Source organism: Malurus melanocephalus, unplaced genomic scaffold (genome assembly GCF_030028575.1).
Source record: "Malurus melanocephalus ecotype Western Australia unplaced genomic scaffold, MMel_1.1 scaffold_446, whole genome shotgun sequence".
In the NCBI taxonomy this organism is placed as follows: domain Eukaryota; kingdom Metazoa; phylum Chordata; class Aves; order Passeriformes; family Maluridae; genus Malurus; species Malurus melanocephalus.
The window spans coordinates 406210-433792 of NW_026623678.1; the positions used below are offsets into that span (position 1 = coordinate 406210).

Consider the following 27583-nt stretch of genomic DNA (forward strand, 5'->3'; position numbering starts at 1 on the left):
TTTTGTTTCTTTTGTTGTTGTTTTTTTTTTTTTTCTTTTCTTACAGAGTTGAATTTTATATGAGTAAGAGAGCCTCCAAAAGCCTTACAAAAAATCATTACAGGAATGTGACAAATTTAGCATGAATTTTTCATGTCTCTGTTTAGTGAAAAAGCACCATTTACATCCAAGTTTGCACAGCCAGTTTCTTTTTGTTGCAGCAGTTATCTGCTGATGCATCCAGGGATGTGTTATTCCGCTCAGTTAGATAATCATACAAATTTCCTAGCAGACCATTATAGCTTTCATAACGTAAGTTAGTCTGTAGTTTTAGATTTGCTGAATTCTTAGTCACTGTAGTTTCAACAGATTTTTTTTTTTTTTTTTAGTAAAAATTTCAAAAAAAAAAATTATAATTGAATATTACCAATTTGGTAAAAAAGGAAGGAACAATAACCAAAACCTAAATGTGCAGAAGCTATGAGCAGATAAAGTGCATTTTTTCATTAATTTTCAGATTGGTTGAGAACCTTCTGAGGAAGACGGGCAAAATTTCTACTGCTGGCAATACTTCACACATGGATTCTTGTTTTTTTTTTTGTGGTGAACCGATACCATGTCCTGCAAAGTGTGGAACATTTGCTCCCAAACTGGCTAATGAGTTGAGCTGTCACTCAACTCTGAGCAGAAGCTACTCAAGCACCATGCAAAGCTAAACTTGAAGGAAGGGCATGGTTGAACAAAAGGGGAAAAATAGGAAAAGAATGGACAGGAAAGACAGAATATCTCGTCTCCTTTCAGTTTTCTAACCCGCCTTTCAGTTTTGAACTTAGTAACAGAGTACTAGTTGCATATTTCTACATTTTTAGTGTCTTGTATCTCTCACCTGTTAATTTCCCCCAATTTTTCATGGTGGCTTTATATTTGTCATTTCCAAGAAAGTTAATGAGAGGCACATGCGTTATCCTTGTAAACTGAAAATTTAGAGAAACATTATGTCATAGCCTCGATGCACAACTTTTAACTTACCCAGCTAATTAATTCTCCTCAGAGTATCTAGCGTGTCTTTAATTGCCATTTAGATGTAGTCTTTTATGTACTGATTTGGAATGATTAGATTCAAAGTAATTTTGCTCTTGTAGTATAGTGACATTGGGTATTCTTTGATTTGTAGGATATGTTCTTCAATCTGATTACCTTGTCCTTGTCCATAAATTAGCCAGGAAACCAGCAGAGTATTACTTTGTGCCTATGTTTCTTTGCAGCTAGATAAGTTAAGAAGGCACTCATGATGACATGCTCACTTCTGGGGTTTTGTTTTATTTGGGTTTGTAGGTTTTTTTAAGCAGATTTGTAGAGAGATGAAGCTTTCACTTAATTCAGTGGRAAAATCAGAACAAGTTTTTATTATCTAGCAAGCATTCTCTTTCTGGATCTCTGTGTGACCACCAGTATGTGAACATCTCTCAAAAGACATTAGCAGGATTTTGGAAAACAAGGGCATAATAGGCTTGGGAAATTAATATGAGGTCTGAGYGATTCCTGACAGGCAACAACAAACATTCAGTGAATGATGGTATGCAGCCGTGGGACAACCCTATTTAGATATGTCATTCACACTATAGCTTAGGCACCATTAAGGGTCCTGAGTTTACTCTGACTAAAACATACAACATAATTCCTTGGTTGAAACATGAATAATCTTTAGATGCTATTGCAGTTCAAAAATCAAGCTAAAATAAACTTCTTTTTCCAGTTAGACATTTAGCATTGCATAGTAGTTAGACAAAATACTACAGTCTAAGCTCCTTATAAAACAATATATATTAGGTGCCAGAGAAGGCATAACAGATGTCATCTCTCACTATAAAAGTAATTTACAGTTTCAAACATAACTATGACTGGAACATACACAAATTATTGGAAAAGAGGATCAGAGGTTATARAGTCTCTTTTTGTTGCTAGATTACTTATGTCTAATATTTCACATTGAAATCTGGAGCAGGGAATTGTTTTATAATGGTCTGCTTTCAGTTTATCTTAACTTTTCTGAAACTTCAGCTAAAAAGTCTGCCTGTGGCCGATGTTGTGATCTACCAGCCAAGTATCTCATAARAGAACAATGCCCCCCAAATGATTTTCAAAGTTTTATTTTTTGACACTGTGAAAGGTTAAACTTTTTGTATGTCTGACATTTCCCATGCCAAATTGTCATGTGTTTGTAGTAGGTTAATACAGAAGGGGGTTGACAAATCTTGCTATAATCACTACCCCATGTTGCTTTTATCCTCCTTGTCTGCTGCTCATTTTGGTTGTGAAAAACCCTAATATATCAGTGACAGGAGGTCTGGATTTGTGGCCGACTGTTATAATTACTCCCACTGAGGCACTGTCAATAGGATTAAAATAAAGATTCTAGACCTGTCCATTGTAGATGAGGTCAGCAACACTAACAGTGGGAGTAYAGTTTCTGCAAGCTGTGCTTCTAGTCCTGAGTTATGGAACCATAGACATTAATATGAAGCAAATATTTGAAAGCTCCAGTGGAGAAAGACCAGCTCTTTTTATTCTGCATTAGCTAAAATATCCATCTGTARTAAATAATCTAACAGCATCCATCTATGTCCTGGCCATACATATATGTATGTTAATTTTCAAATGTATCAGCGCCCCAGAGTTTCAATTACAGAACAATCCATTTTGCATTTTATAATTAATAAAGTCTTTGCAGCTGCATAACTTCATCCTGGAAACATCTGCACACACTCTTTGTGTATACATCATTTCTGTGAAAAGAGTTAGCTGAATTCTCCTTAATTTTCTCAGGCTTGGAGAAGATAGAAAGGTGGGGAGTTGATTATGATAATGGAAAACAAATTACAAGAATGGAGAGTTATGCCCACACAGATACAAAATTCTAGTCRCTGCTTGTAGAAAAAAATACAATGTGTAGGATCGCTTATAATATGGTCAGCTTATTTGAGTGAAAAGAGAAAGGAACCCAGGGGAAAACTTGAGCCCTCCCAAGATGGGCAATTTGCCACAGTTCTCAGTGGGACCAGCCTGATGCCCCAAGTTTACAATACTGATGTTGTTTAAACTGTGTGATTACTCCTTTATCATCCTTTGACACTTGCTTTGAAAAAGTATTGTTTTTAAAATATTAGTTTCATCTTCTTTGGTATGCATAAAACTGTCACACCACTAAGACTTAATAGTAATGGCAAACTCAGGGAATGGCGAGCAAACCAGAATAAACAGACARGCTCTCTTGCTCTGCTAGCACAGTATGTCATCTTCATTTTTATCCTCTTACAGCAGTCTACTTTTTATAATGGGATCAAACAGTAATTAGTGCATTCMGCTCTTTAATTACTTTCATATAAACTCAAAAACTATTACCAAAAGCCATGTTCAATCAAGTGTCTTAACATGCTGAAACAATAGTGTGCCCTTTAAGTCTTAAGCTGATACGCCACCTGGAAGCCTTGCATTTCAACAAATGGAGGGGTTTTTTTTTGTTGTTTTTTTTTTGTTTTTTTTTAATTGTATTCTTGCTGTAGCAAATAATTTTCTTGATTAATGTGTCAGTGCCCTGTAACTGTTTATTCTATCTCCTTTGGTTGTATAAACATCAGTTGTTACATATGTCACTCATAACTTCAACACATTTCCATCATTGCTCCTATTCCAAGTCCCCCAGCTATCCTAGACACAAAATGACTCTCCTAGTGTTTATAGTGAAAAGGCTACACAAAAATGARTAATGTTTAACACGTCCTTTTTTTCCTTTGTCCTGTCCCACAAATGGGACTCTAGACTGCTGTTTGCCACCTTCTACATCTGCCTTCATTCCCTTCTCCAGAGGTCCTTGGATTTCTTTTTTTTTTATTACTCTTAGAAGAAACATATACATTATTTTATTCTACCAGGCCACAAAAACATATGATGAGCTCACAGCAGAGAAGCTGMTATTTTGCTCCATTAAGTACAGGCAGCTGCTTATGCCACAGATGTGGCATCATAGTTCTTGTTAGTATGTGTTAATTCCTTAGTATTTACTTTCAGCTTTTCAAAATTCCATTATTTAMAGTATTTGTGTAGCCCCTTAAAGGATACCAAACATGCTGGCTAAAAATGTTTGCGATGTCCTGACTGCAGTGGCATATGCTAAACATGGTTCCAAATGGGCCCCATGCACTGATGCTGCAGCCGTGCCCAGCCATGTGCCAGACCCTACTGTCACGACACATCCTTGTTACAGCTCAGTGCTACTGGATGTACCAGAAGAAAGCAACTTAGTCCAAGCCAAGAAAGACTGCTGGTATGATTTTCATACCAGGATCTTTTGTGGTATGCAGCCAGAATAGTGTAACTGCTTTATCTAGGGCTTGCTCAGCCTCAAACCCAACTCCATGGTATAATAAAGCTCTCTAATCCGAGAGATTTTGTTCACATWGTCTTTGTATTTCACACTGGAACTCTGCCAGTTTACCAACAAGAGAAATCTCCACTTTGTAGAAGTGAGAAGATTTGCTCTGAGGAGCAGAGAAGTGAACTAGACCAAGGTGCTGGTCAGCTCTGGGAGGGTCACTGATGGGCAGTCTCTAATGGTTTTGAGGCTGAGATCCTAAGCAAAGAATTGTGCCTTGGCTGAAGCAATACAATTTCTTCTGTATTTATTGTTGACTTTTTGTATATGGGGAAAGAATGAGAACCTAATTGTGTTGTTTTAAGCTGGCTGAGGTCAGGCAGGTAGGTGCTATTCTGTGTCTCTCTGCTGTCAGTAACATGCAAGATTTGGAGCAGCTGTTTGAACAAAATTGGAGCTTTGTCTGGGAAGAGCTGTTCTATTAAATTAGCAGCCGTAAATGACACAACACAGTGAGTGGAAAGGAGCTGTATATTGTGCTGCTTTTTTCACCTTTCTCTCCACCCATGCACTGCCTTTTCCACTATCCCAGAAGCCCTTCAGTTGCTAAACCACTGCTCTATCTTAACTTKCTTGAGGAACATCAAATGAGTTTAYGTTTCRCTCAGATCAGCAATGATGAGGATTAGAGCTACAATGTCAGAGTGCTGTCTCACCAGYTGTATCCTCCCTGCTTATCTTCTATCACTGCATGAGTTCTGTGCCTTGACTTGCAATATAGGCTCCCTTTAAAGGGAAGAAGTGCTGCTGATGAGTGCTCTGCTGTACTAATGAATTGAAATATTGAAATGGATGTGATCAAATGTCATTTAAGTTACCTGGAGCTTTGCCATGAGATACTTTTGTGATAGAATAGCTGTATTTATCACCTTCAGATTTGCATGTATAGAGCTCTGAGTGTTGTTTGGCTAATGTGTTTGGTTTTGTTTTTTTTACAATTAGCATTTTTTTAATGTTCCTTATGGAGGTAGTTGCAGTGGGGATTTTATACCACCTGTCCCTGTAATCTTAAAAATATTACACTAAGAACTAAATTGGATCAAAATATGTAGAATTAAAATAGTRCAGAACAAAACAATCTATCTAAATTGCTCATAAAAGAAAAAAATCCACCATGGCAACTTGGCAAGGCAGGACAAAAGGGAGGGGAAAAAAAGAATAAAACCAGTATTTTTGAATGATTCTTTCCCATCTGTATAGCTGGCAAGTTCTCACACCTTCATAACTGGTCTGTGCAACACCATCTTGGTAGAGGTTTCAGTTGCAATTTTCTTTGCAAAGACAATGGTATATGTTAAAAACAGATAAGGACCCATAGGCCCCCAATTTTTAAGCARTAGAAGTATTCCACTGCAAGCCTGAAAAAAACAATTTTTGTGACAAATTTTATGATGAAAGATGGGAGAATAATTTAGTTGTATTCTTCCAATGAGTACTTTAATTATAGTGTATAGCATTGCATACCCTCCCTTCTAAAGATGTGCAAAGCTTTTACAAATCTTTTTAAAAGTGGTATTTTCATAATGTTAAAATTTTGGTGCTGGAATATTCTGCTCCTTATATCTCTGGGATTTATAAGTTAAAGGGATGGTTATTAAATGTCGTCACAAGCTTCTTAGTGGACAAAAAGGTAATGGAATGGTAGCATGGTATGAATGCCTGAACCTGCCGCCTGTGTTATGCTGTGTGGGAGAATAATTGGCTTTCAGTCATGTAAACTACTCACAGACACTCAGATCCTTTGAACWCTAATAAGAAATGCACACTTACTTTAAATACCGAGTGACTAAGCATATAAAAGTCTTGATCAAGTCATCAGGAAAAAAGAAAAAAAACAAAAAAGGAGTTTTCTGTTTACATTTTGTTATTTCTGTCTGAAATCTTTATTTTAGTCTCTGCATCTTTTCTGTGTAATGTTCCCTGCTGAGAAGGACAGACTGGAAACACAGTAGGGATCTTTGCCTTTTAAGTTGCTCTTTGCTTTGCAGAGGACTACATTTTGGAAGTTCCGGTGTATTTGTCCAGTGTTTTGTTTGGTGTCAGAGAAATATGACTGTTTAAGAAAGGCAGGAAACTATTATTTTGTAATTTTAGCTACATTTCAACTACAAGTACTGAAAAAGCAGACAGAAGTTTAAATGTATGTCTTAAGGTACACGTGTACAAACCAGCGTTTTTGCTCTTGGTCAGGAAATTCTGAAACTATCTTGGATGAAGGTGTAAAAGGATAATTCTAAGTCAAATTTGTCACAACTATGAATTCACAGGTTGTGTTTATCTAAAGTGCTTCTCCAAAATTATTTCTGTTGTCTTTTCTAAATAGCATATATAACAGCTACTGTGGCAGAATCAAGCTATAGCATGTTTTACAAGCAGGACTAGATTTTCTTCTGATGCAAACTTGTKCCCCTTTGTCAAAATAAAAGGCTACAAGCTTTGCATGCTAATTGGCTCTGCCAGATAATTCAACTTCCATCCACTGTTTTCTTTCAGCACAACAAACTCTAAATATTATGGCAATTTTAAGCATATATTTCTTTTAAAAGTTGCTATATTGATAGAATAATAGCCCAAATTTCCCACTGATGTGATCTGCGGTTGATTTTCATAATTCATCCACTTTAATCTACTGTTATCTTAAGTATGACTGCCTTTTTTTTTTTTTCTGTTGCATAAAATTAATCAGACTAACAAGACTTATGTTGCTTTAGTGACACTGTGGGTCCAGTCTTCAAAGGCTGTTAAAGTCAAAGGTAGTCCTCATTGACTTAGTGAGCTTTGGGTAAAGCTCATTGTTTTCATGCTCTTTCCATCACTGCAGTACCAGGCAACTGAAATAACTGTTCCAAATATCAATGTCTTTTGGTACTTTGCATTTCTGTTCTGAGAAAATATCCAAGCAAATATGAATGTAACCAAAGTAAATTCTCTCCCTCTGAATTCAGAATGACTATTTAACTAGCTTTAATATTTTGATACCCAGTACAAAGTTTCACCCACTMTCCCTTTCCTTTGTATATAGGTGGCTTAAGAAGGTTAGACCATCTGTTACGGTTGGAAAAAAAACAACCCCAGTAAAATAGTGTGGTTGAAAATGCCTCTGCTTTATTACAAGATTCTGGAGGACTTTTGTGTTTTGTTTTGCATGTTGACAATGTTTGTAAATTTGCCCATAACCTCAGCACTGAAATTGAGTCTTAATATGTTTTCAGTTTTAGTGCTGTCTGATCCCCACTTCCCTCTTCCTCATTCTCTACAGTTCTCATAGTTTATACATTCTTAATCTGGCTGTCTAGGTTGCAGTGCTCTGCTTGTAAGTCTAATGGTAGGTGTGTCTTACGTGTGTTTCTGCCTTGGGGATTGTGGCAGTGGCTGCAAGAAATATTTCTAAACATCAGTGTTGGAACACAGCACATTTTTTAATTTTGTGGGCTCACAGTGGGCGAACCAAAGCAAGACATTATCTTATAGGCATGTTGCCTACCTTTTGTCTCTTTCTCAAAAGTTTTAGTAAGTTAATTTCAATCTGCTTTTCTCTTTCTGTGAAGCTGGACAAACCAACTGTGCAATTTATGCTGTCTGCTCTCCTCCTCTTTCTGCATGTTCCCACCAGAGTAATCTTTTCAACAAGTGTTCACGCCTCATTCTTTGCTCAGGATCAGGGTTTGCTGGTGGGTTACAGCTTCTTTGGGTTTCTGAGACCAGGGAGGAATAAATTTTGCTCCAAAACAATTAGTTCAGATACCATAAACAATTCAGTGGCCTTAGAGCAGATCTCAAGAGTGTTYTCCTTTTGTTTAGGCCTGTTGCAGACATCCAGATGTTTCACACCATTATTGTATTTTGGTGAAAAACAGATGCTTCTTGTATTTATGCAGCCCTCTGTTTTAAAATACTRTACTGCCAGCTGTTGAGGTAAATATAGTATATACTTGAATTCATGAAAATGCCACAAAATCATTACCAGCATCATCTGAAGAAAAACAAATTATGAGCATAATAYCTTGCTTGAGCCAACATAACAGAATGGGCATCTTAGATGTTTACAGGAATATGTACCTCATGTGACAGAACARAAAAAGATCAGAATCWRAGTCCATGCAAATCTAAATCTTAAWTTGTTTTGTTCTGCCTTAGCTTGTGGCCGTGGGTTCTACAAATCCTCCTCACAAGATCTGCAGTGCTCCCGCTGCCCTACTCACAGCTTCTCTGACAAGGAAGGATCCTCCAGATGCGACTGTGAAGATAGCTATTATAGAGCACCTTCTGATCCACCATATGTCGCATGCACAAGTGAGTGAGTCATGAATTTAATAGCAAAGGACGTTGCTTAACCAACCAGGTGCAGCCACTTGCAGCGAGTAGTTTTGTCTGGCTTTTCCTGTGTTTGAAAAGTACATTTGCAGCGGTAAAAGAAATTGAAAAGCAGAGGGAAAAAGAKTTGACAGTGAATATGGAATCAGCATAAATATAATTTTCATGTTTGCTTGGTACAGCACTGGAAAACATTGTGTGTTGCCTAAGTGCATAACTCMCTGTAATAGATAGAACACAGGCCCGGCTTTCCCATAGCTGTAAAATTGCTGCAGACAATGTGCATTGTGTGATGTAATACCAAAATTAGTAACATCAAAAATGAAAAGTAACCTGTGTGGATCTGCATTTTGATTGAACTRTAATTGGATCTGACTTAACCTTCTAATTAGCTGCAAGTAGATTGGCCTGCACAGATTGGTGGTTCAAATAGTGGAAGTCTCCTAAATCCAAAAAAAACACTAAAATATCTCTGTAAATCTTATCAGATCTGGTAACAAAAGACTAGATGCAGTTTGTGCAGTATGTTTAGAAGAGATGAACAAGTCCCATATTTGTAAAACCTATAAAAGAGAACCTAAGTTACATTAACCATTCTTTTTAATTGCACAGAAGAGAAACAGCTAGAATCAGTTGCAGTAAATAAACAGACAATTGTTATTCTGATGTCTTAATGGAAAATAAMTAAAGCTCTTACCAAATGACTTCAAGAAAGCTTTTATGCAGCCTGTACTAAAAATAATGAAATGTTTATGTGAAGAAAAATGCTTCAACTRTTTCTGTCTCAGTAATTAAAATGCTACCTGTGTGTCTCACTGTGGCTTTGTGTAATTACTCTGGATGTCTCTGTGTGTTATGTAGGACCTCCATCTGCACCACAGAACCTAATTTTCAATATCAACCAGACTACCGTGAGTTTGGAGTGGAGTCCTCCTGCTGACAACGGGGGAAGAAGTGATGTGACCTACCGCATTTTGTGCAAGAGGTGCAGCTGGGAGCAGGGCGAGTGTGTTCCCTGTGGGAGTAACATTGGATATATGCCCCAGCAAACTGGATTAGTAGATAACTATGTCACTGTCATGGACCTGCTAGCTCATGCTAACTACACGTTTGAAGTTGAAGCTGTGAATGGGGTTTCTGACTTGAGTCGTTCCCAGAGGCTTTTTGCAGCTGTCAGTATTACCACCGGCCAAGCAGGTAAGTTTTCATCACTTATGAATCTCAACACTGTGAGACTGAGAGAAATTTGGAACATGCAAACTATAGATGCAGTAAATCAGGAGCATGTTTGATGTGTTCTGGCTCATTAATCTTTTCACGTTGCCAGATATTTAATTTGAGCTTATACTATTTCAGGATAACCTGTCCTGTTTCTTGGCCTCAGGATTACTTTCAGAAAGCATTCGCAAAAGACTTAAAGAAGACGCACAGCTTTATTATTAAACAGAATTTCTTAATTCTGGAACTTTTCTTTTTATTGTTATTCTTACTTCATTATAGGTAATTCCCTAGTATTTGAAGATAAAAAAAATAGATGTGACCCTTCTTTTCCTTTTTTAATTTTTTAARCATGCATGGGGAGTCCTAGGTCACTGGAAGATGATTTGGATTTCTGATGGCGTTTTCAGTGTTAATGTTTTCCCTCAGGACAATATTTCTGATTTATCTTGTATTTCCAGATATTTGATTATGAGATGCAATGAGAATGTGATGATTATTCTTTGTTTCTTCTATTTATCATAATCTGACAGGTGAAATGTCAGGGGAMATAAAATCAAACTAGCATATCACCCCAGGGGAAAAAAAGGGCTTTAGTTGTCTGCAGCTGAATGAAAAAAAAATARGAGAGAATTCTCAGATTTAGGTTTCTGAAATAGTGCATTGCTTATTGATAAAATTACAGGCAATATTGTACTGTGGGCTTAAGGAGAGGATAGTATAACTAACCTTTTGTAATTTGAACAAAAGATCTCGAACCAAATATTATTTGCAAGRTCTGACTTTCGAAGAAATGCTGTAAAAGAAAATATAAAGTGAATAAATGATGCGATGCTTCCTGTAAGAACAGCTGACTAATGCTTTAAAGGTTACTTCATACTTATATCTTGGAGAAAATGTCAATGATTGTTGTGATCATGCTATTTTTTTTTAGTGCAATACATTACCTACAGTAATGTTTTGAATTAAGAACACACTCACCAAAGAGGGTCAGTAAACAAACAGGAAAAAACTATTGTTATTTTGTACTTGAAAGATAATCATTTAAAAAAAAAAAAAAAAAAAARAACAAGAAATTTAGCTCAAAACCTTCCTTCCCTTCCCCCAAATTTAAGACAGTTTATATGGCTGTTAAAGTTAGGCTGGAATATTTATGGGATGTTTAATCTCCCTATAGTGCTTTCATGGATTCCAAATGCACATTTTATATTATTTTGGAACCATCTCTGTGGCTGAAAGRATTGGTCTCTGTGTCCATTCAGTTCTTGAAGTTTATGATGAGATTTTCAGCTCAGAAAACTTACCCTGAAACTATTTTTGCACCACAGATTATATTATTTTGGCACCTTGATTTTTCATCCTCAAAATAATTCTTCAAACATGCACAGGTGGACAGTGTTCTRCTCTCTGTAGATGGCTGTACAGAACTGTCACATGAAGAAGAGGATTTGGACCTTTTCCTATTTAGCTGAATCAAATTGGCTTTACTTTATGTGCTTTGATGGTTCAATGGCACACAGGGTAAAGGAARAAACAGTGCAATTTGGTTGCTAGTATCACACCTCAGGAAGATGAAAAAGCCTTAATCAGAAGTTTGTTGTGTTTCCCCAAGATAACTCATTATAGTTCATTATCCTGTGTTGTCACAATAGTAGATTTGCAGTTTTACTAGGCCAGAAGGGAGAACATGGTTATCCTGTGCTATCTTACAAGTAATACAAGTTGTGTAATTTTATGGAAGAATCCTCATGTCAGCTCCAGAGATGTTAGTGAAACTATAGCTTGCATGTATGTTAGAGACAACATATAGACTTTACTGAAGATTTAAAGGAATCAAAAAAATTTTCAGCCTCGTATACGAGCTTTGTAAGACCACACATCAGGAAGCAGGAGATCTGACTCTATTCCATCCCTTCTCTCTCATTGATTGTGGGATTATGTACAGGCCTGCATTTCCCAGGATTTGACACTGTTTAGAGAAAGGGAACAACTGAAGCTTYGCCTGTTTAGCACTTCTGAGCATCAAGATTTAGAGGCTTCCAATTTGGCATCTGAAAGGAATATACATAGGAGACAGATTTGGGGGAAAAAATGGCCTTAAGCTCTTTTTGTTGCAGTTTTCTCTGTAAAACGAAGGTAACCTTCACTTTTCCTTACCAAGCTCTTCAAGATTTTCTGATAAGAAGTGCCACATAAATGCAGCTTTTTTTTTTTTTTTTTTTTGCCACTGAATTACAAAATTTGTGTTAAAGAAATACAGATGTTCAGAACAAATGCACTTAGCAAAAGGAAAGACCTATTTTACATTATTTTTGCAACAGCATGTTTTGGATCCTAGTACTGATTTCTTTGGTTTCTCAAGGAGGAAAATATTTTAGGTGGAACAGATTSATGACTATAATTGAACAGAAAGAGACTGGTTGCTGAAAGGAGACTGTTATGCTTCTGTGCTTCTCTTTTATTTTACCATGGAGAGAAAGAAAATGTTGGATTTATTTATAGCCAAGTAAACTAGGATTCATGCAGCTCTCATTTGTTCCTGTGTGACTGTTCTATACTTCTGGCAAAACTGACTTTTTCTATGCCCGTATTGCTTTTTATGTGTGTAAATGTGTCTAACTAAACCTTCTTTACATGTTATTATGCTAACACAATAGGTTGCTATATATAATTACTGGGTTCACCAGTTGCACAGAGGATTGCAATGAGATTTTCCCTTTGTAGTTTTGGTTTAATTGAATTGCTCCTTTGTGGCCATAGTCACAAATTTCAAATCATTGTGTAATGATAACAGGAAATTATTGATAAAAGAATGGGGTTATAGAATATATTCAGTGTTTCTTCACCCACACATAACATGCTTCTGATGAGACAAAGAGAGCATGCCACATAAAAGAACCAGGTGGTGGATAAAAACCTATTTATGTTTGTGGAAATAATACAATAAAATGACCACAAGTGGGTAGGTATCATTTCACATCGCTTATACATGTACACATGTGACATATTGCTATTCATTCCTTGTTTTAAAAAGACTTTGTGACTAGGCTGTCAGTTGTCATATGGCATATTTTTATACTTCAGCCAAGAACCATGAGGCTTTTGGGTTTGCTTTGTTTTCTTTTTTTTGACAAGATTAAGTACATTAAGTCCCCCAGGAGTAAACCATCTTGTTTCATATCTTGCCTATCCAGCATCATATAAAGAATGCAGGATGTCATCCCAATGCTGCAAGCTGATCTGTGTGAACCCCTAAATCCTTGTAGAATTCAGATTCAAATGTGACTAAGCTCTATTTACAATAAATGAATGTACTAAAGAGCAGCACCTGGGGAACAGTTGGCAAACATTACCTTTGCAAGCTTACTGAAGGGTTTTTTACCAAACATAAAATTGACCACTTCCCTAATAAGATATTCACCTTTTGGTTGTACTGGTAGTTCCTTTTGACCCATCAAATTCCTTTCCAAATTTTACCTTCTTTCYATATAACACTTAGAAGGTGAATTGAAATGAGTACCTAAATGAGTATTTCACCTAAATGAGTATTTGTCATATTTTGGCATTCATGCATTTTCATTTTACAAAATATGCTTCAATAACAGTTTTGTAATTTTTCTGTTGACATTTTTGCAAAGACAGTATGTTTTCAAAACTATCTTTCTGCATCCTTTCCTCTGGAATTTATCTGAATAGAAAATGGATTAATCACTGGTAAAGGGTTACATACACCCAACCTAACCTRACCTTAACCTTGATAAAGGTTAAGATATTTTGAATGAATACCATCATTTATCATTTTTTTTGAGAAAATTGAAGTGTGAGTCCTGAGCCTGTTTAAATTGTCTTTATAGTCATTGAAAAGAAAAAAGAAAACTATATCACTATATCCAAGGGGACACTCATCATGCCTTGTTACCGTAACCAAACAAGACAAACAGAAGTTAAAATGTAATGCCAATAACTGTCCCTAAATGTAGTCTTTCCTCTTGTGCAGGGAGCACTTGCTGATGCTTGCTGCTTCTTTGCAGCAAGAGAAAGGTGCCCCACAGCACTCTTAGGTCCTGCCGTGCCTTCAGATGCACTTAATGCTGACACCTTCAAGTAGTTAAAAAACCCTGATTCAGTTCCATAATCAAGGCTTACTCTTTGAAACCATTCTTTTTTAGTAACAATTTCCTTTGTATATGTTGATTTGCTATTCCATTTTTACATCTTAGAGTTCAATTTTAAGACCTTCTCTTATGAAAAAAAACAGAACCCAAATTTCACAGTTAAAAAAAAAAGAAGCTTAATTTTTCAAATTGGCATTATTCCAGCAACTTGAACTGAAAAAAAACATTACAAGCTATAAAATCATGACTATTAGCAGCAACACCATTGATTTACATGACTAGAAGAAATGGTTGAATGCATAAATGTAAATCTGTGGGATGGGTTCTGCCTTTTTTAGGTAATTCTGAAGTCTTTCTAAATGAGAGACCCTTCACATTCTCTTACATTACATTCTCCTTTCATTTTTGATGCTTATAATTTTTCTTTCCTTTGTTTCTTTACACTTTTTTCCCAGCTCTCAATTATCCCTACTCATTTTTTAAAGTCTCTTCTTTCATAGTCTCTGCACTMTTGACCAACTTTTTGTTTCCTGTTCCCTGTCAGTCTCACTTAAGCCTGACTTTTCTTCAGCAATGAACTGTCCCCCAGCAGAGGCAGCAATCAAGAAGATCGATGCCTGCGGCTTTCCCAGTCTCTGTGAACTCAGTGCTGTAGTCCTATTCTCACTCCTCTCCTTTCCCCAGGCCATTTTGGTTTATTCCCATGCTGCCACCAAGTTGTTTCAATCTCCCTTCATCTACGTCTTCCCTCTAAGGTTCACTCCTGCTGATACATGACAGCTTGTTACAAATAGCTTCAGTGTTCAACTTAACATCTTTTCAATATTTTCCCATATCAGTGGATTTCCTTTATCCATTAGTTTCACTGGCTCTTTGCTGTTAGCTACTTTACTTTTCAACCTATGCTTCATCTTCTAATGTCCACCTGTAAATCCATTTTGTCACATTGATATAGCTCCATCAGCTAGATATATTTTTTTWAAAGCAATGCTTCATGTAAAATGAATTCAGATCATAAAAATAATGTGGTTTTTTTTTTTTTTTTTACTAAATGTGTTCCACCTCTTGCATTGGGGGAACTATTTTGTAAAAAAGTCACTTTTCGAAACTAATATTCACTAAACATTTCATTGAGCTGAGGGTTTTAGAAACATATATGTGATGATGACTGTATTTTGGGTTATCTTTTTGCTTAGTTTATTTAATAGGAGCTATATGGATATCTGTGCTTATTATTAATAATATGTAAGGTATATTTTAATATTTTAAAACTTTTTCCTAGACCAGTAGGCRGACATCATAGCTATGTTAGTGTTCTGCACTTCATAGTGATTAACAAAAAGGGGAAAAATTAGAATAGAAGTTAGTTGCATATGATAGTTATTATTCTCCTACTTTTTTTTGATATCTTTTCTGTATATTAAAAGAATGGAATGGGTTATTTCTGTGGAGCTAAGACTGCCTTTTGATCTGCAATCACATTTCCCTGAACTAATATCACAGATTTTCTTACAGGAGGCGATAACTGAGTTTATGCCTGAATTAAACTGATGGATAAAAACTTGATAAGAATTCCAGTCTTCATATAGTAAATACCATCAGATCAAGAAAAGCATTTTGTTCATTCACTGATTGTATCAGGTCATATTTAATATTGTGACATCCACAAGGTTATAGAGATACAGCAGAATTGCAAGGTTGGAGCATTATTGTTAGATTATTAAATGCTAGATTTTTTTTTTAAGATTTTCACAAAGAAGGAAATATCTGTACAGGATATAATATGGTATGGGACATATATTTGAATTTTGATAATATTTTATATACATATACAGAGCATGTATATATGCAAAAAAAAAAAAAATTGAAATTACAAGCAATATGTTTTATAAGAAAGTGTACCATACAATAGCTAATTGATATTAATTTTTTTTTCTATTATTTAGTTCTAATTTGTTCCAATACTTTTCACTGAAATATAAGAGAGATAAAAACCAAGCAGGTGCTAACTGTGTTGCTTAGGGTCTGATCCTGCACCGCTGAAGTCAATGGAAGCTTTGTCATTGACTTCAATAGGAGCAGGATTTGAACCTCAKGCTCTATCAGAACACACAGGAACAAAAGCAATGGGCTCTCTGTCATCCTGAAAGGAAACTTTTAACTTTGTGGCACATTTTAGTCTGACTATGTCAGGTTTTTGCACATCAGTTTGTAACTGAATGTAATTTGAATTTTTTTGTAAAGTATACTAAAAATATGTTGGGTTTTTTCTCAAATAGATATCAGAACTCTTGTCTGTCCAGCTCTATCATAAAAGCTTTTTAGAAAGAAATGTAATAATTTTTGCTCAGAAACTAATTTTTTTTTTTCTAATAAAGGCTATTTTAAAATAGTTGGAAGTAAAAAGAATGAGGGGCTGCATTCTAGTGTAACGACACAAAGATAAAGCTTCAGCTTCACAAAACSAGAGCTCCAAATTAGAAATGGTCTGATTAAGCTATGTATGTTAAATATTTGGTGCAACCTGCTTGGAGAAGCATGACAGCCGCAGGGGTATTGACTTTCCTGTGCACTGAGCTATTGAAAAAGCATGTTATGTCACCATGGTCCAATGTACACTACTCAAGAATAATTTCACCAGCTGCACAATAAAAAACTATGTACTTGAGGAAGAAAATGAGCAACATAAAGTACAATTTAGCCACAGAAAGGAGCAATTTCTTTGCTAATGTCACAGAAATGACTAGGAGCCCTTTTTCTTTTAAAAACCAGATATGCACCAGATATCACCTCAGTGTTTAGGAATTAAACCAATTGTGTTCATGAAAACAGTGAGGAAAGAAAATCCTGATCTTATAAAGCCAGTATATGTGTTAACATCCCACAGTCTATGACCAATCTCAGAAATATCTGTAAAATTAAAGAGCTTTACTTGTGACACGTGCTGGGTGAATTTTTAGACCCTCATAAATATGCCTATCTTCTTCTTTCTTTTTATCCACAGTTAGATTTTTTTCTCATGGCCACAAATTCTTTTCAACMCAGTAGAAACTCTTAGCTCTTTATTATATTCTTTGGGAACTTTACATAGTTCTGTGAAGATCCAGCCAGTGTCAAAGACTTTCAAGACAGCTGCAGTAAAAAGACAAGAAATCACTTTATATATTTATACTTTGTAATACACAGTCTACAGTAGCGAATTAACTTATGTGAAAAAAAAAGAGCAATTCCACAGACCTTCCATTTTCACAGCAGAACCATATCTTCACATCTTCCTTTTACTGCTTCCTGTGAACTGTAGTATGGTGATTGGATGCAGGATATAAGTAAGTCCTGGACATCATCAGGAACTCTAAACTCAGTGTTGTTTGTTTGTTTCAGACTTTTTGAAGAATTCAAGTGCCATTGTCATTAGATCAAAAAAAAACCTTTTCAATGCTCAGATGCTTTTTCAATGAGAAATGAACACCACAGTTGAAAGGCACTATTGCAAGTGTAGAAGTGCTACCAATTGTGAAATCCTGATTAAGGTTGTACGTAGTGAAATAAAAAAAAAAAAAAATTAGCCTGTAACATATCTGCATAGTAAAGCATTTGATGACAGCATGGCATGGAGCCAACCTACTGTAATGACTCGTGTGGAAATCTTTGTAAGAGAGAAGGTAGCTTGTAGAAGGAGAGACAAAGAAGTTTCTTCATTAAGCATAAATGATACCATGTAGAATTGTCCAGCAGTTTAAGACAGCATATTTCCAATTTGCTTTTTTTCTATTTTCTCTTCAGAAATAGAGTCAGAGATTGCTGCTTCTCTTTTGGAACACATAATATTTTACTCAGTTACTTACTTTATATTTGTTGTGTGTGCCAATAAGCCTCCTTTTTTRGAAAGAAAAACAGACATTTGGCAAAATGGGCCCTTAGATGAAAAATATGTCTTCCTCTCCTGGCTCATGGCATTCTGGCAATTTAGGGAGTATTAATAGACCAAGAATAAATGGTTCATYTCTGGTACGAAAGGATGAAGATAGCAAATTCTGTAAAGAGCAGAGTATGATCTTTCTGATGCTGTTGGGGTAATAAACAAAGGGAGACATCTTCCCTAATATAGCATTGCTGACTTACCCACTTATGACAACCCATGGGTGTCAGCAAATTTTTCAGGTGCTGGGATAGTCTCAGTAATTAATAGTCTGGACAATTTTTGCCAGCTTTGACACGTTGCTGTCCCGTGTAGTTTCTTCTGCTTTGTATATGATAGAACCAGCCCTGACTCCATAGGGCATATTTGTAACWAAACAATTTTATCTACTACTCTTTAGTGTATGTATTGTTTTGCACAGTTAAGCATTTCTGTAGTCTTTCCTTGTAACAGTCAAAATATCTAATTGGTTTTATTTCTAGAGAAAACTCTCAGGGCAATTTACTGAGGAAGTCATGGTTGAAGGCTGCAAATTGACAACAATAAAAGTGTTATCCCAAGTTCAATAGTTAATGTTAAGATAGGAGATGCTGATTATCTTTTTCTTTGCTTCGTTAGTGATGAATGAAAGCAAATTTGATGCAGACAGCAATCTGGTGGAATGATGCASAGCTATCTATGAAAACATCTGTACTAATCCACCAATGCAGTAAATTATAGCTACAAGCAAACGACATTGATCCAAGAGGATCATTAACAGCTTTAACCAACTGATCCAAGTAATAGGGTAAATGAGAGAACATTATCAAGATCTGAATTTTACAGCTGTCAACTGCAATTGCTAAAACRCGGTTACCACTTTCTCTCAATTTCAACCATTTTATGACTTAAATTTAGTGTATTCTATTGTGGTCAGCCAACAAGGATCAATTAGGTGGTAAAATACGCAGGAAAAAATTGCCCAGCGATCATGCACTCCATTTACCAGGAGGTCAGTCACAAAGGGAGAGATAATTGCTGCAAGCCAGCAAAATTAATCGGGGATGAACCAGAAAGGATGATGTATGTTCTGTGACAAAGTACGTGACAGAGATGTACGTATAAACCTGTAGCTGCTTGCCTTGTTGAGGACACAAGGACGAGAGAAGGAGACATGTGAAAAACAATTAGCATGGCTTCAGAGTGAGCAATTCTTAATTATCCATAACATGTCGACATCAGATAATTAGTGTCCCAATTTTTTAACAATATTTGGTCATTAACTACAGTAGAATAAGAAAGATCAAGAACAGAGCCATTTGTCTGAGCTAAGTGTTACATAATGGTGTCTACATGTGAACATAATACAACTAAATCACACTCATGGTAATGACACAGAAATCTTCTTACTGTGAGTCCAATAYAAATGTCCTAAATTCAAGCTCATAACAAGCTGCTTTTTATGTTTCCATAAGGTAATTTGTTTGTGTTGGCAGCCTACAAAATAAATCAGACTTYAGTGATAGCTGCAATTTTAAACTCCCAGACTTGCTGCTTTTCATTTGTACATGTAAATTTTCACAGCAGGTGTCACAAGTCGTATGACTCAGGCCATTTTAATATTAATGCTAATTAAGAAAAGGTCATTTCTAGCTCAATTTTCTAAACATCCAAGACTCTGTGAGCATGATAAATGCACATCTCTTTGGAAAATTTTCCTTCCTCCTTTTATCCTCTATTAGCAGTCTTTGACCATTTTAAACTATGTTTGACAGGAAGGTAGAAACCTTAAGATCTGACCTGAAGTCAACAGGCCAACAAAGACCTGTCCTTCCTGAATGAAGTAAATCATGTATAAGACACAAGAGAATCCCCATGTGCAGAAACACAGAAAACTTAAGAAAAAAACATTTTTTTATGCAAGAAAACTTAGAAGTACAGAATGGGATGTTTCATATGTTACATCCATTTTGTTTCTGCTATATAAGAAAAAGAGAGAGACAGATACATRTGTACATGCACACACRTTCATKTAGCTCAATCTCCTTTTAGTCACTCTTTCTTCTAGTCTGTTAGTGTATTTTTCAAAATTTTTAACACAGATCTCTTTTCCTGTGTTGGTTTTGAGACAACTTTAGGAGAAAATRCTGCAGAATGAACGTTTCCTCTGAGCTGTGAACTTTGAATAAAGACAACTCCTGCCCCTTCCCAGAGTCACCTTATAGCTACAGGACCCATTCCTGGGCATAAAGCAGATGATCAGGRCTAGGGTATCATCATAAAATTACCTCAAGACACTTCCTCTTAAGTAGGTTTAAGGTTAGGGATGAGGTCCTGTCATTGTGATTCTTTGCTTTGTATGACTCCTCCTAAAGTCTTACCTACGTTTCAACAGCTTGTACAACATTATCCTTTGAGTTTGGGGTTATCTCTCGCATGTATGGGTTTGCAGCAGCAGACCCTTCAGTTTCTGTGTTTGCCATCTCATATCTGCTGATGAATCTATTTGCCATCTCTCCTTTTGACCTTTTCYGTCACCTAAGCATTTCTTTCTTTTTGAGAATCCCATTTCCTAATGCATCATGGAGAGCTCATATTTTTCCATAGCACCCAAGCTGCTATCAGGCTGTAGTGGCTGAGTCAGCAGACCAGATTCAGAGCTCGTAAACCCTGATGCTTATGTGGAGAAATGCCATTTATTTTGCTAGAGAGTGTATTTTAAGTTCATACAGCCTCTAATCATGGCTGTGAAATGAGGAATTGGATGCTAATATTTCAGAGCCAATACTCTAATGATGTGTCTCTRTAGACCTCCTGTGGAATTATTCCAAATATTCCCTTGTGTAGCTGAGATCAAAATTTCACCCTTAGTTCTAATTTTTTGTATTGCAGCTTAACTGATMATGAAGAGTGAAAAGTGTCATTGCTTTTTATATTGTGTAGAGTTAATCACATGAAGTATTTTAGGGCTAAAYGTTCTGCTCTTTGATGTTGGCATTAAACATTAGCATTTAAATCTTTGGTGGATATTTACATTGTTGTAGTCAGTGGAGATTGATAGGTTTCTTTAGGGAGTGATTTGGAACAGGAGCCAAGTTTAGGAATTGTGCATTGATTCGTCCTTAATTACAGAGGAAGCGTTAGATTACCTTCCCTATTTAGCCATCTAAATTAACTGCCAAAAGTTGATGACTTCTATGCCCTCTTCCTCTCACCCTCCCCATACACAAATGTTAATTTCTTCCACAATGTTAACATTAAATATTCACATGATTTTATTTATTTACAAGAAAATACTAAGCAAGCAAGCAAATTTAAAAATAATTTGTTGTCTGTGGGATTTTAAAACTTTAAAAAATAATTTGCTTGTCTTGTTAGTAATTTATGTTATTAAGACTCTGAAGCTGTTTAACAAGGACTGAATTAACCAAGGTGCATAGTGAGGATATTCATATACAGGTGTGTCCTAAAACAGGGATATTTCACTTGATTGCAGTTTGTAGCTTTAATGTTAAAAATGTTTTAAAAATATAAAGTATTTATTCTGTGCTTTATTTTTTCGTAATGCTAGTTAAGAGTCCCCATTAGGAGGGCTGCAGGTGCCTTACAGCTTTTTTGGCAACAATAATGCAGTGATGGCCACCCATCAGYGTTTTACCCTTTGTGTAAACAACGAATTTGATTGGCCATGCAGTGGCACAGAATATTTACAATCAGATAACCTTCAATGAGCAATAAATAAAGCAAGTGAACTTCTTCACCAAACTCTTGAGAGCTGTTTCTCAGTGTTTTTCCTAGCAGGTTCCCCCGGGATTCAGAAAATTGTCACATTCACAATGCTTTGGAGGGTAAATTCTGTAGGCCAAAGAAACTACCTTTCAGTCCTGTTCTGAGATGTTGATAGTGATCTCTCAGGTGRACATGTCTCATCCCATTTAGCAATCTATAGATCTAAATCAATAGYTCAAACTCCACTGAGATACCAGCAGACAGGCAGTGGGACTCTTAAACTAGCGTGTGTTGCCTGTTTACCAAAGCTATGCCTGCTCAAAAGGAACCAGGGTTCATCCTCTGTTCCTGGCATGTCAGGGCTCATGCTTACAAAATTAAACTTMTTTATCTCAAAAGAGTGTTCCCATGTTGAGATTGCCAGAATAATGCCCAACTAACTAAGCATGCTAACAAATTAACAGTATGGGCAAGCATGTGTTCATACTCTATTCTCAATTCTGGCACCATTTACTTTACTCAATTAAGTTTACCAAGTCTCCTGAGATATATTTATAGATCAGGAGGTCTATAAAATTTGWCTTCTTGCAAAATACTGTAATGAGCTAATCTCAAAGTGATAAACCTATTCATAAAATCAGCACAGCTCCTTTTCTGTGGGAAATGCCACAGCTGCCACCTGCAGTGAAATTGGTAAACTGGTACCATGCCTCTGTTGGTCACATGATTGTTTAAATTTCTGTGAGTGTAGAACACTCCTGGGAGCAGTCATAGCTTGTGTCATAAATTCTGACTTAAAAAAGGGTTATACTTCCCATTGGACCCCCAGAAAGGGCTTTAGTTTGTAGTTCATATTTTTTAAGTTTGCATTATATTTCAATACTCCCTTAAATTTTCCTTTCCTCTACTCACTGAAGCCAAGAGCAGGTAAAAATATTCAGAGGATGCATAGAATAGTTTTGAAGCTATTGATAAAACACACTGAACTGTTGCTTCAAAGTGTAGGAAAACCTCAACTATATTTTTGATACACAAAATTAGGTAAAGAATTTTTAAAAAATACTCTCTTTCCCATTTATGATCTGATTCAAAGTCARTGGTAAGTTTCTCTTTAACTCCCATAGGTGTCTAAGCTATGTAAAATTACTRCTAAGGACAAAAAGGGTGGCACAAAATTGCTTTCCATTGAACTACCTCTAAACAGTTAGTATTACTCAGTATCACAACCTGGAGAGCTAGCACACATTAAAAAAAAAAAAACAAACAAACATAGAAGGTGGTCATAATTTAACATTTTTCATATATTATTGATTTTTTTTTTCATACTTTTATCCTTTTTCATACATTTTAATAATCAGATGTTACATCTAATATAAGGTTGTTTTGAGATTTTCTGTAAAAAATCTGGGATCCAGGAAATACTTACCCATGTAAATGCTCCATTTCTTCAAATAGGGGATAAAAACTTAGGAATTTGCATAAGCTAGCTGTAAAAAATTAATCGATCCTGTGGTTTTTGGGTTTTTTTCTGCATTCAGAATGGCATGTAGTTGAAGGTTTKGAACTCAATCAGTGCATCTCAGGGGGAGCTTTGGTGAAAAAGGAGYGGATTTTGACCCGTGTAGCTGTAGAAAGTAAGAGTCAGTGATCTCCATTAGACTGTATATCCCGCTGGGTAGTATCAGTTGCCCTTTTGTTATTGTAAGCTCTTTCTCTTACTTTTACTGTTTAAATAAATATATTGAAGCCAAAGAGTTAATGACAAATTCAGGAAGTSTTGACTTAACGGTGATGAAGTGAGATGCGTTTTGTGCCATTCAATGTACACAATTTATAGCCCCGTTTGATTACCGCGGCATGTCCTCCGCCTGTAAGGATTGCACCCGGGGGACCAGTCAACTTATTAATTCATCACTTGCTGCCTTTCATGGCGCAGGAGCCCTTTCTGGCTGTACAAGCAGAGAGATCCTGCAATCTGAAGGCTGCTGGCCGACTGGTTCCACTCTAGCTGCCCCTTTGTCTGCAGGCACAATGCCGGCAACTTTTCCCCAAGCTCCTCTTTCTCGAGGCTGCGTTACCCTCCTTTTGTCTTATGACAGGAGCAAGCAGCCATGGCTACAGGGACTTCCAGGGAGGAACGGCCTTCCACAACTTAACCTGTAGCTTTTTAAAGTGCCTTTTGATTTATCTGTCACCTGATCCATCAGCAATGAATAATTTTCATGGAAGGTGCACTTTAATTACCTTCCCATTTGACTAGCATTATCATGCCCTATCTAGGTAATTAATCTCACAAAGTATCCAATTTCAGTCTTTATTGCTGGCAGGCAGGCCTTCTGAATTATATGTGCTTGAATGGACATTGGGTCTGTTGTTAAACCAAATAGGCCATGAAACAAATTTTGGGTCCTTTCTTTTTTCTATCTTTTTTTTTTTTTTTTNTTTTTTTTTTTTTTTTTTATTCCCTTAACTTAATGGGTTCCTACAGATGTTGTGGTCTAGTTGCTTTTGTTGACATAGTTGAGATTTGCATAATGTAAGACAGGAAGGGACAGTGGTAGAAAATGATGACTGATAAAAAAAAAAAAAATTGAAAGCACATATCATAAAAGTCAGTCTCTGAAGAAATAGTTACCAGGTTGTGAAACTAAATACTGAAAATAATAACTTTTTTACTTTTGAATAATGTATAACTCTCACAGTATGAGCTCTGTATGCCAAAGAGTTACTTTGTAGAGCTGGTGCATTCACAGGAAAAATTAGAAGTTCCCCTCCCAATATCAGACTAGGGATTTAGAATTATGTTCAGATTCGTGTTTCATTGCTAAAAGATAGATCTTAAAAAATGTACGGTTGATCCAAAAGATTAAATGGCATGACAATAAATTTGTGGGTGAGGTTATTTTTTTCCTTATGCCTATCTCATTAAAAAAAGCGAAGAACTAAGGTATTTGGAAAACTGGAAAAAAATTATCTTGGTGGTTTAAAATAAATAATTGCATGGTGGAAATCTTTCATTTGGTTCCCTACAGTTTAGACATACTGAGTATTTTGGAAATTCCTTTCTAATTTTTCTGAAAGCGTTTTCTTTTTTTCTTCTCTGCTTTCTCTCAGCTTCTTTCCCATTCCCTAATTAAAAAAAAAAAAWAAATTCAAAGGCTTTGACAGAAAAAAATTTTTAGATACAGCTGAGAATACCTTGAGAACTTTTGTGAGTCCATTTCCTGGAAATAAATGTACTCTATTTATCACTGAAGCTGATAAAGTAGTGTGTTAGCTAGGTTTCATGTTGTAAGTGCAGAACAGAATTGTTGGATTAGGAAAAAAAGGAAAAAAATGAATTAATAAAATATGAGAATTTGTGGAAAAATGATGAAATCTTAAAATCATAGGATTTTTCTTTGTTGTTACAATTTTTGAGTTAGCCAAAGCAAGCTGATTGATGCTTGTAGCTTAAAGTCCTTGAAAGAAGCAGACAGTTTTACAAAGGCACAACTGAATTTGAAACACAATTTTTTCTTTCTGTTTACTGAACTTCTTAAATATCATAATTTTATTACGTGACAGAATAAATTTTCTTATGTAATGGAGGTATTTAAAAAAAAATAATAATCAGAGGTTCTCCATAAAATAAAAAAAAAAAAAAAAAGTATAATTGTGTTTTATGCTTAGAGTTATTTTAAGGGAAAAATCTGAAAATATTTAAGTGGATGAAAAGTGGAGACAACTGTGTTTAACCATGTAACTTTCGATTCTACTACTTTGAACTTCAGAAAGTTGGAACAATAAACAGCATGGAGATTGATATTGGAATGCAGAATCTTTCACCTTTAGGTCACCTATTCAAATTCAGTAAACTGGTGACCAAAAATTGTTACCATATGAAAGTTGTTTGTGAACTGTGTGGAATTTAAATTATGATCTCAGTTCATTTTCTTCTTCATAAACTTCATCATAAGCAAAGCTTTTGGCAGTCACTCAAAAGAGAGGGTAAGATTAAAGGAACGTGACCCAGTAAACTTTCTACTCCTGCTCGTGATCCCTTCAGGTGAACATAGTGGCTGGAGAGTTTTAGGTTGCTGATGTGAATTGTACTTATTCTTTGGATAAGGACAAAACTTTAGCAGCTTTTTACTTTAAATAGCATATGTTAATTAATTTGTGTCTTCAGAGGCAGATACTGACCCAGTGTTTTAGACTGCCAGTCTCATGGGTGCCCCTGTAGCTTGAATTACATTCAAACCGAAACCATTTGTTGAATATAAAGAGAAAACAATTGACTGTCTTTTCTTTTTAAGTGGCTTTACCAGATGATAAACAGAGCTCTTCAGTTTTGTTTGCAGTGTGCCAGGAAAGAACATATTTTGGTAGTTACCAAATGGCTCCTGCCATATATTCATGCATATACTGCGAGTATAGTAGCTCTTTTCAGTCACAGGAATATAAAAAGCCTTGGAAAAAAAGCTTTAAAGGACCTGAATAAAGTATGGTCATTTGCAGAGCATGAAGGATCTTTTCCAGCTGCCAAGTTGCTGAGCTTTAGCTTTGCTGCTGACTTGCAAGAGAGATATAATTTTTGGTCTGAAAGTATATGTGTTCCCAAGTTTCACAGCTGGTGTCGAGGAAAGATCCAGGGTGCTTAATTAAGCTCTCTCAAAGTATGTTGCTTTAACAGCTTTCTTCAGAGTAGTGATAGAGCAAAAACCATGCAAAAAATGGCCATTTTCAAAGGTCATTTAAGGTACTGTACAACAGCTCTTGTCTGTTAAGAAGAGAATGGTCTAGTGGTTCAGGCACTGGACTGCGGCTCTTGAATCCGTGATAAATTACATAGTCATTCCCATAGGCATCTTGTGTTACTTTGGATAAATGACTTAATCTCTCCATGACACTGTTCTTCACAAGAAGAATAAGGATAATAGAACTTTTTTGCATCAAGGAAGCATTGTGAAGAAAAATCCATTAATGACTGTGAGGCGTTCAGATACTATTTTCCTAGTGGCTTTATAAATACGAAGATAGGTTCAAGTTATCTATCTTCTATGATTTGTTTTTGTTTTTTTTTTTTTGGGGGGGGGGGTTCTATCCTTGTTAAAATGTAAAATAGAATTAAGCCCTTGTTTTCATGTTAATCTAGAACTATTGGTGTTCTTTGTTCAGTAATGGCCAAATTCTTTTTGGCTGGAATTCTTCTAAACCTCCCTAAACAGACTTTTCATCCCTCCATATTTAAATCCTTCTACATTTTAAAGAGAGATGYTAAACAGGACTACTTTGGTGTATCACAAGTTTTTTGAGAAAGCTCACATCTCCTGCAGCTCTGCTGGGTGCACTGGGTAGCTGCCAGTGTTGCATATGAAAGAAACAAATCTCACCAGGAATCTTGAAGCTTTCAGACAGTGAGCAGGTAGCAGAGTAAACCCTTAAGGATATTTTAATAATGCATTTGCTTATTAAAAAAACAGTTCTGAGATTGTAACCTGTCTGGAATAGTTTGTACTTTCTGAACCTTTGCTTTTAATCACTAATAATTCTGATTTTTCTTGGCAACCTGACCCTTGGGAATCTTTGTGCAATGTTCTAGGTAAGTCTTCCACGGGATAAAAGCAGGTCTTTAATCCAGCAGTTTTTAAACTGTAACACTGATGCACTGAACACTGAATTCCTTCATTCCCTAATTGCACCTGGGAAGATCTGGACCTTGTTGCAGTTAATAAGCTGTTCACCCAGTACTCTAAAATAACAAGATTGGTCACATTAAACTGCATTTTCATGGCTCATGTTTTTTCTCACCCCACTACTCCAAATGAGAGGAATAATTTTATGGAGACAGCACCATTGCTCTTGTATCTTTCATGTGGAAAGAACTTAGGTTTGTTTTATATTGGAAGTGTTATA

The 27583-nt window shown here is 35.9% G+C and overlaps 1 protein-coding gene across 5 annotated transcripts in view; it reads left to right on the plus strand.

The window, feature by feature from the left end:
- Window positions 1-27583, plus strand: part of EPHA7 (EPH receptor A7) — a 162799-nt gene that overhangs the window by 45259 nt on the left and 89957 nt on the right. For all 5 annotated transcript variants that reach the window (XM_057380335.1, XM_057380333.1, XM_057380330.1 and 2 more), the window contains exons 4-5: window positions 8549-8704; window positions 9587-9922. In XM_057380335.1, the coding sequence (XP_057236318.1) occupies window positions 8549-8704; window positions 9587-9922 (492 nt within the window). The remainder of the gene's footprint in view (window positions 1-8548; window positions 8705-9586; window positions 9923-27583) is intronic.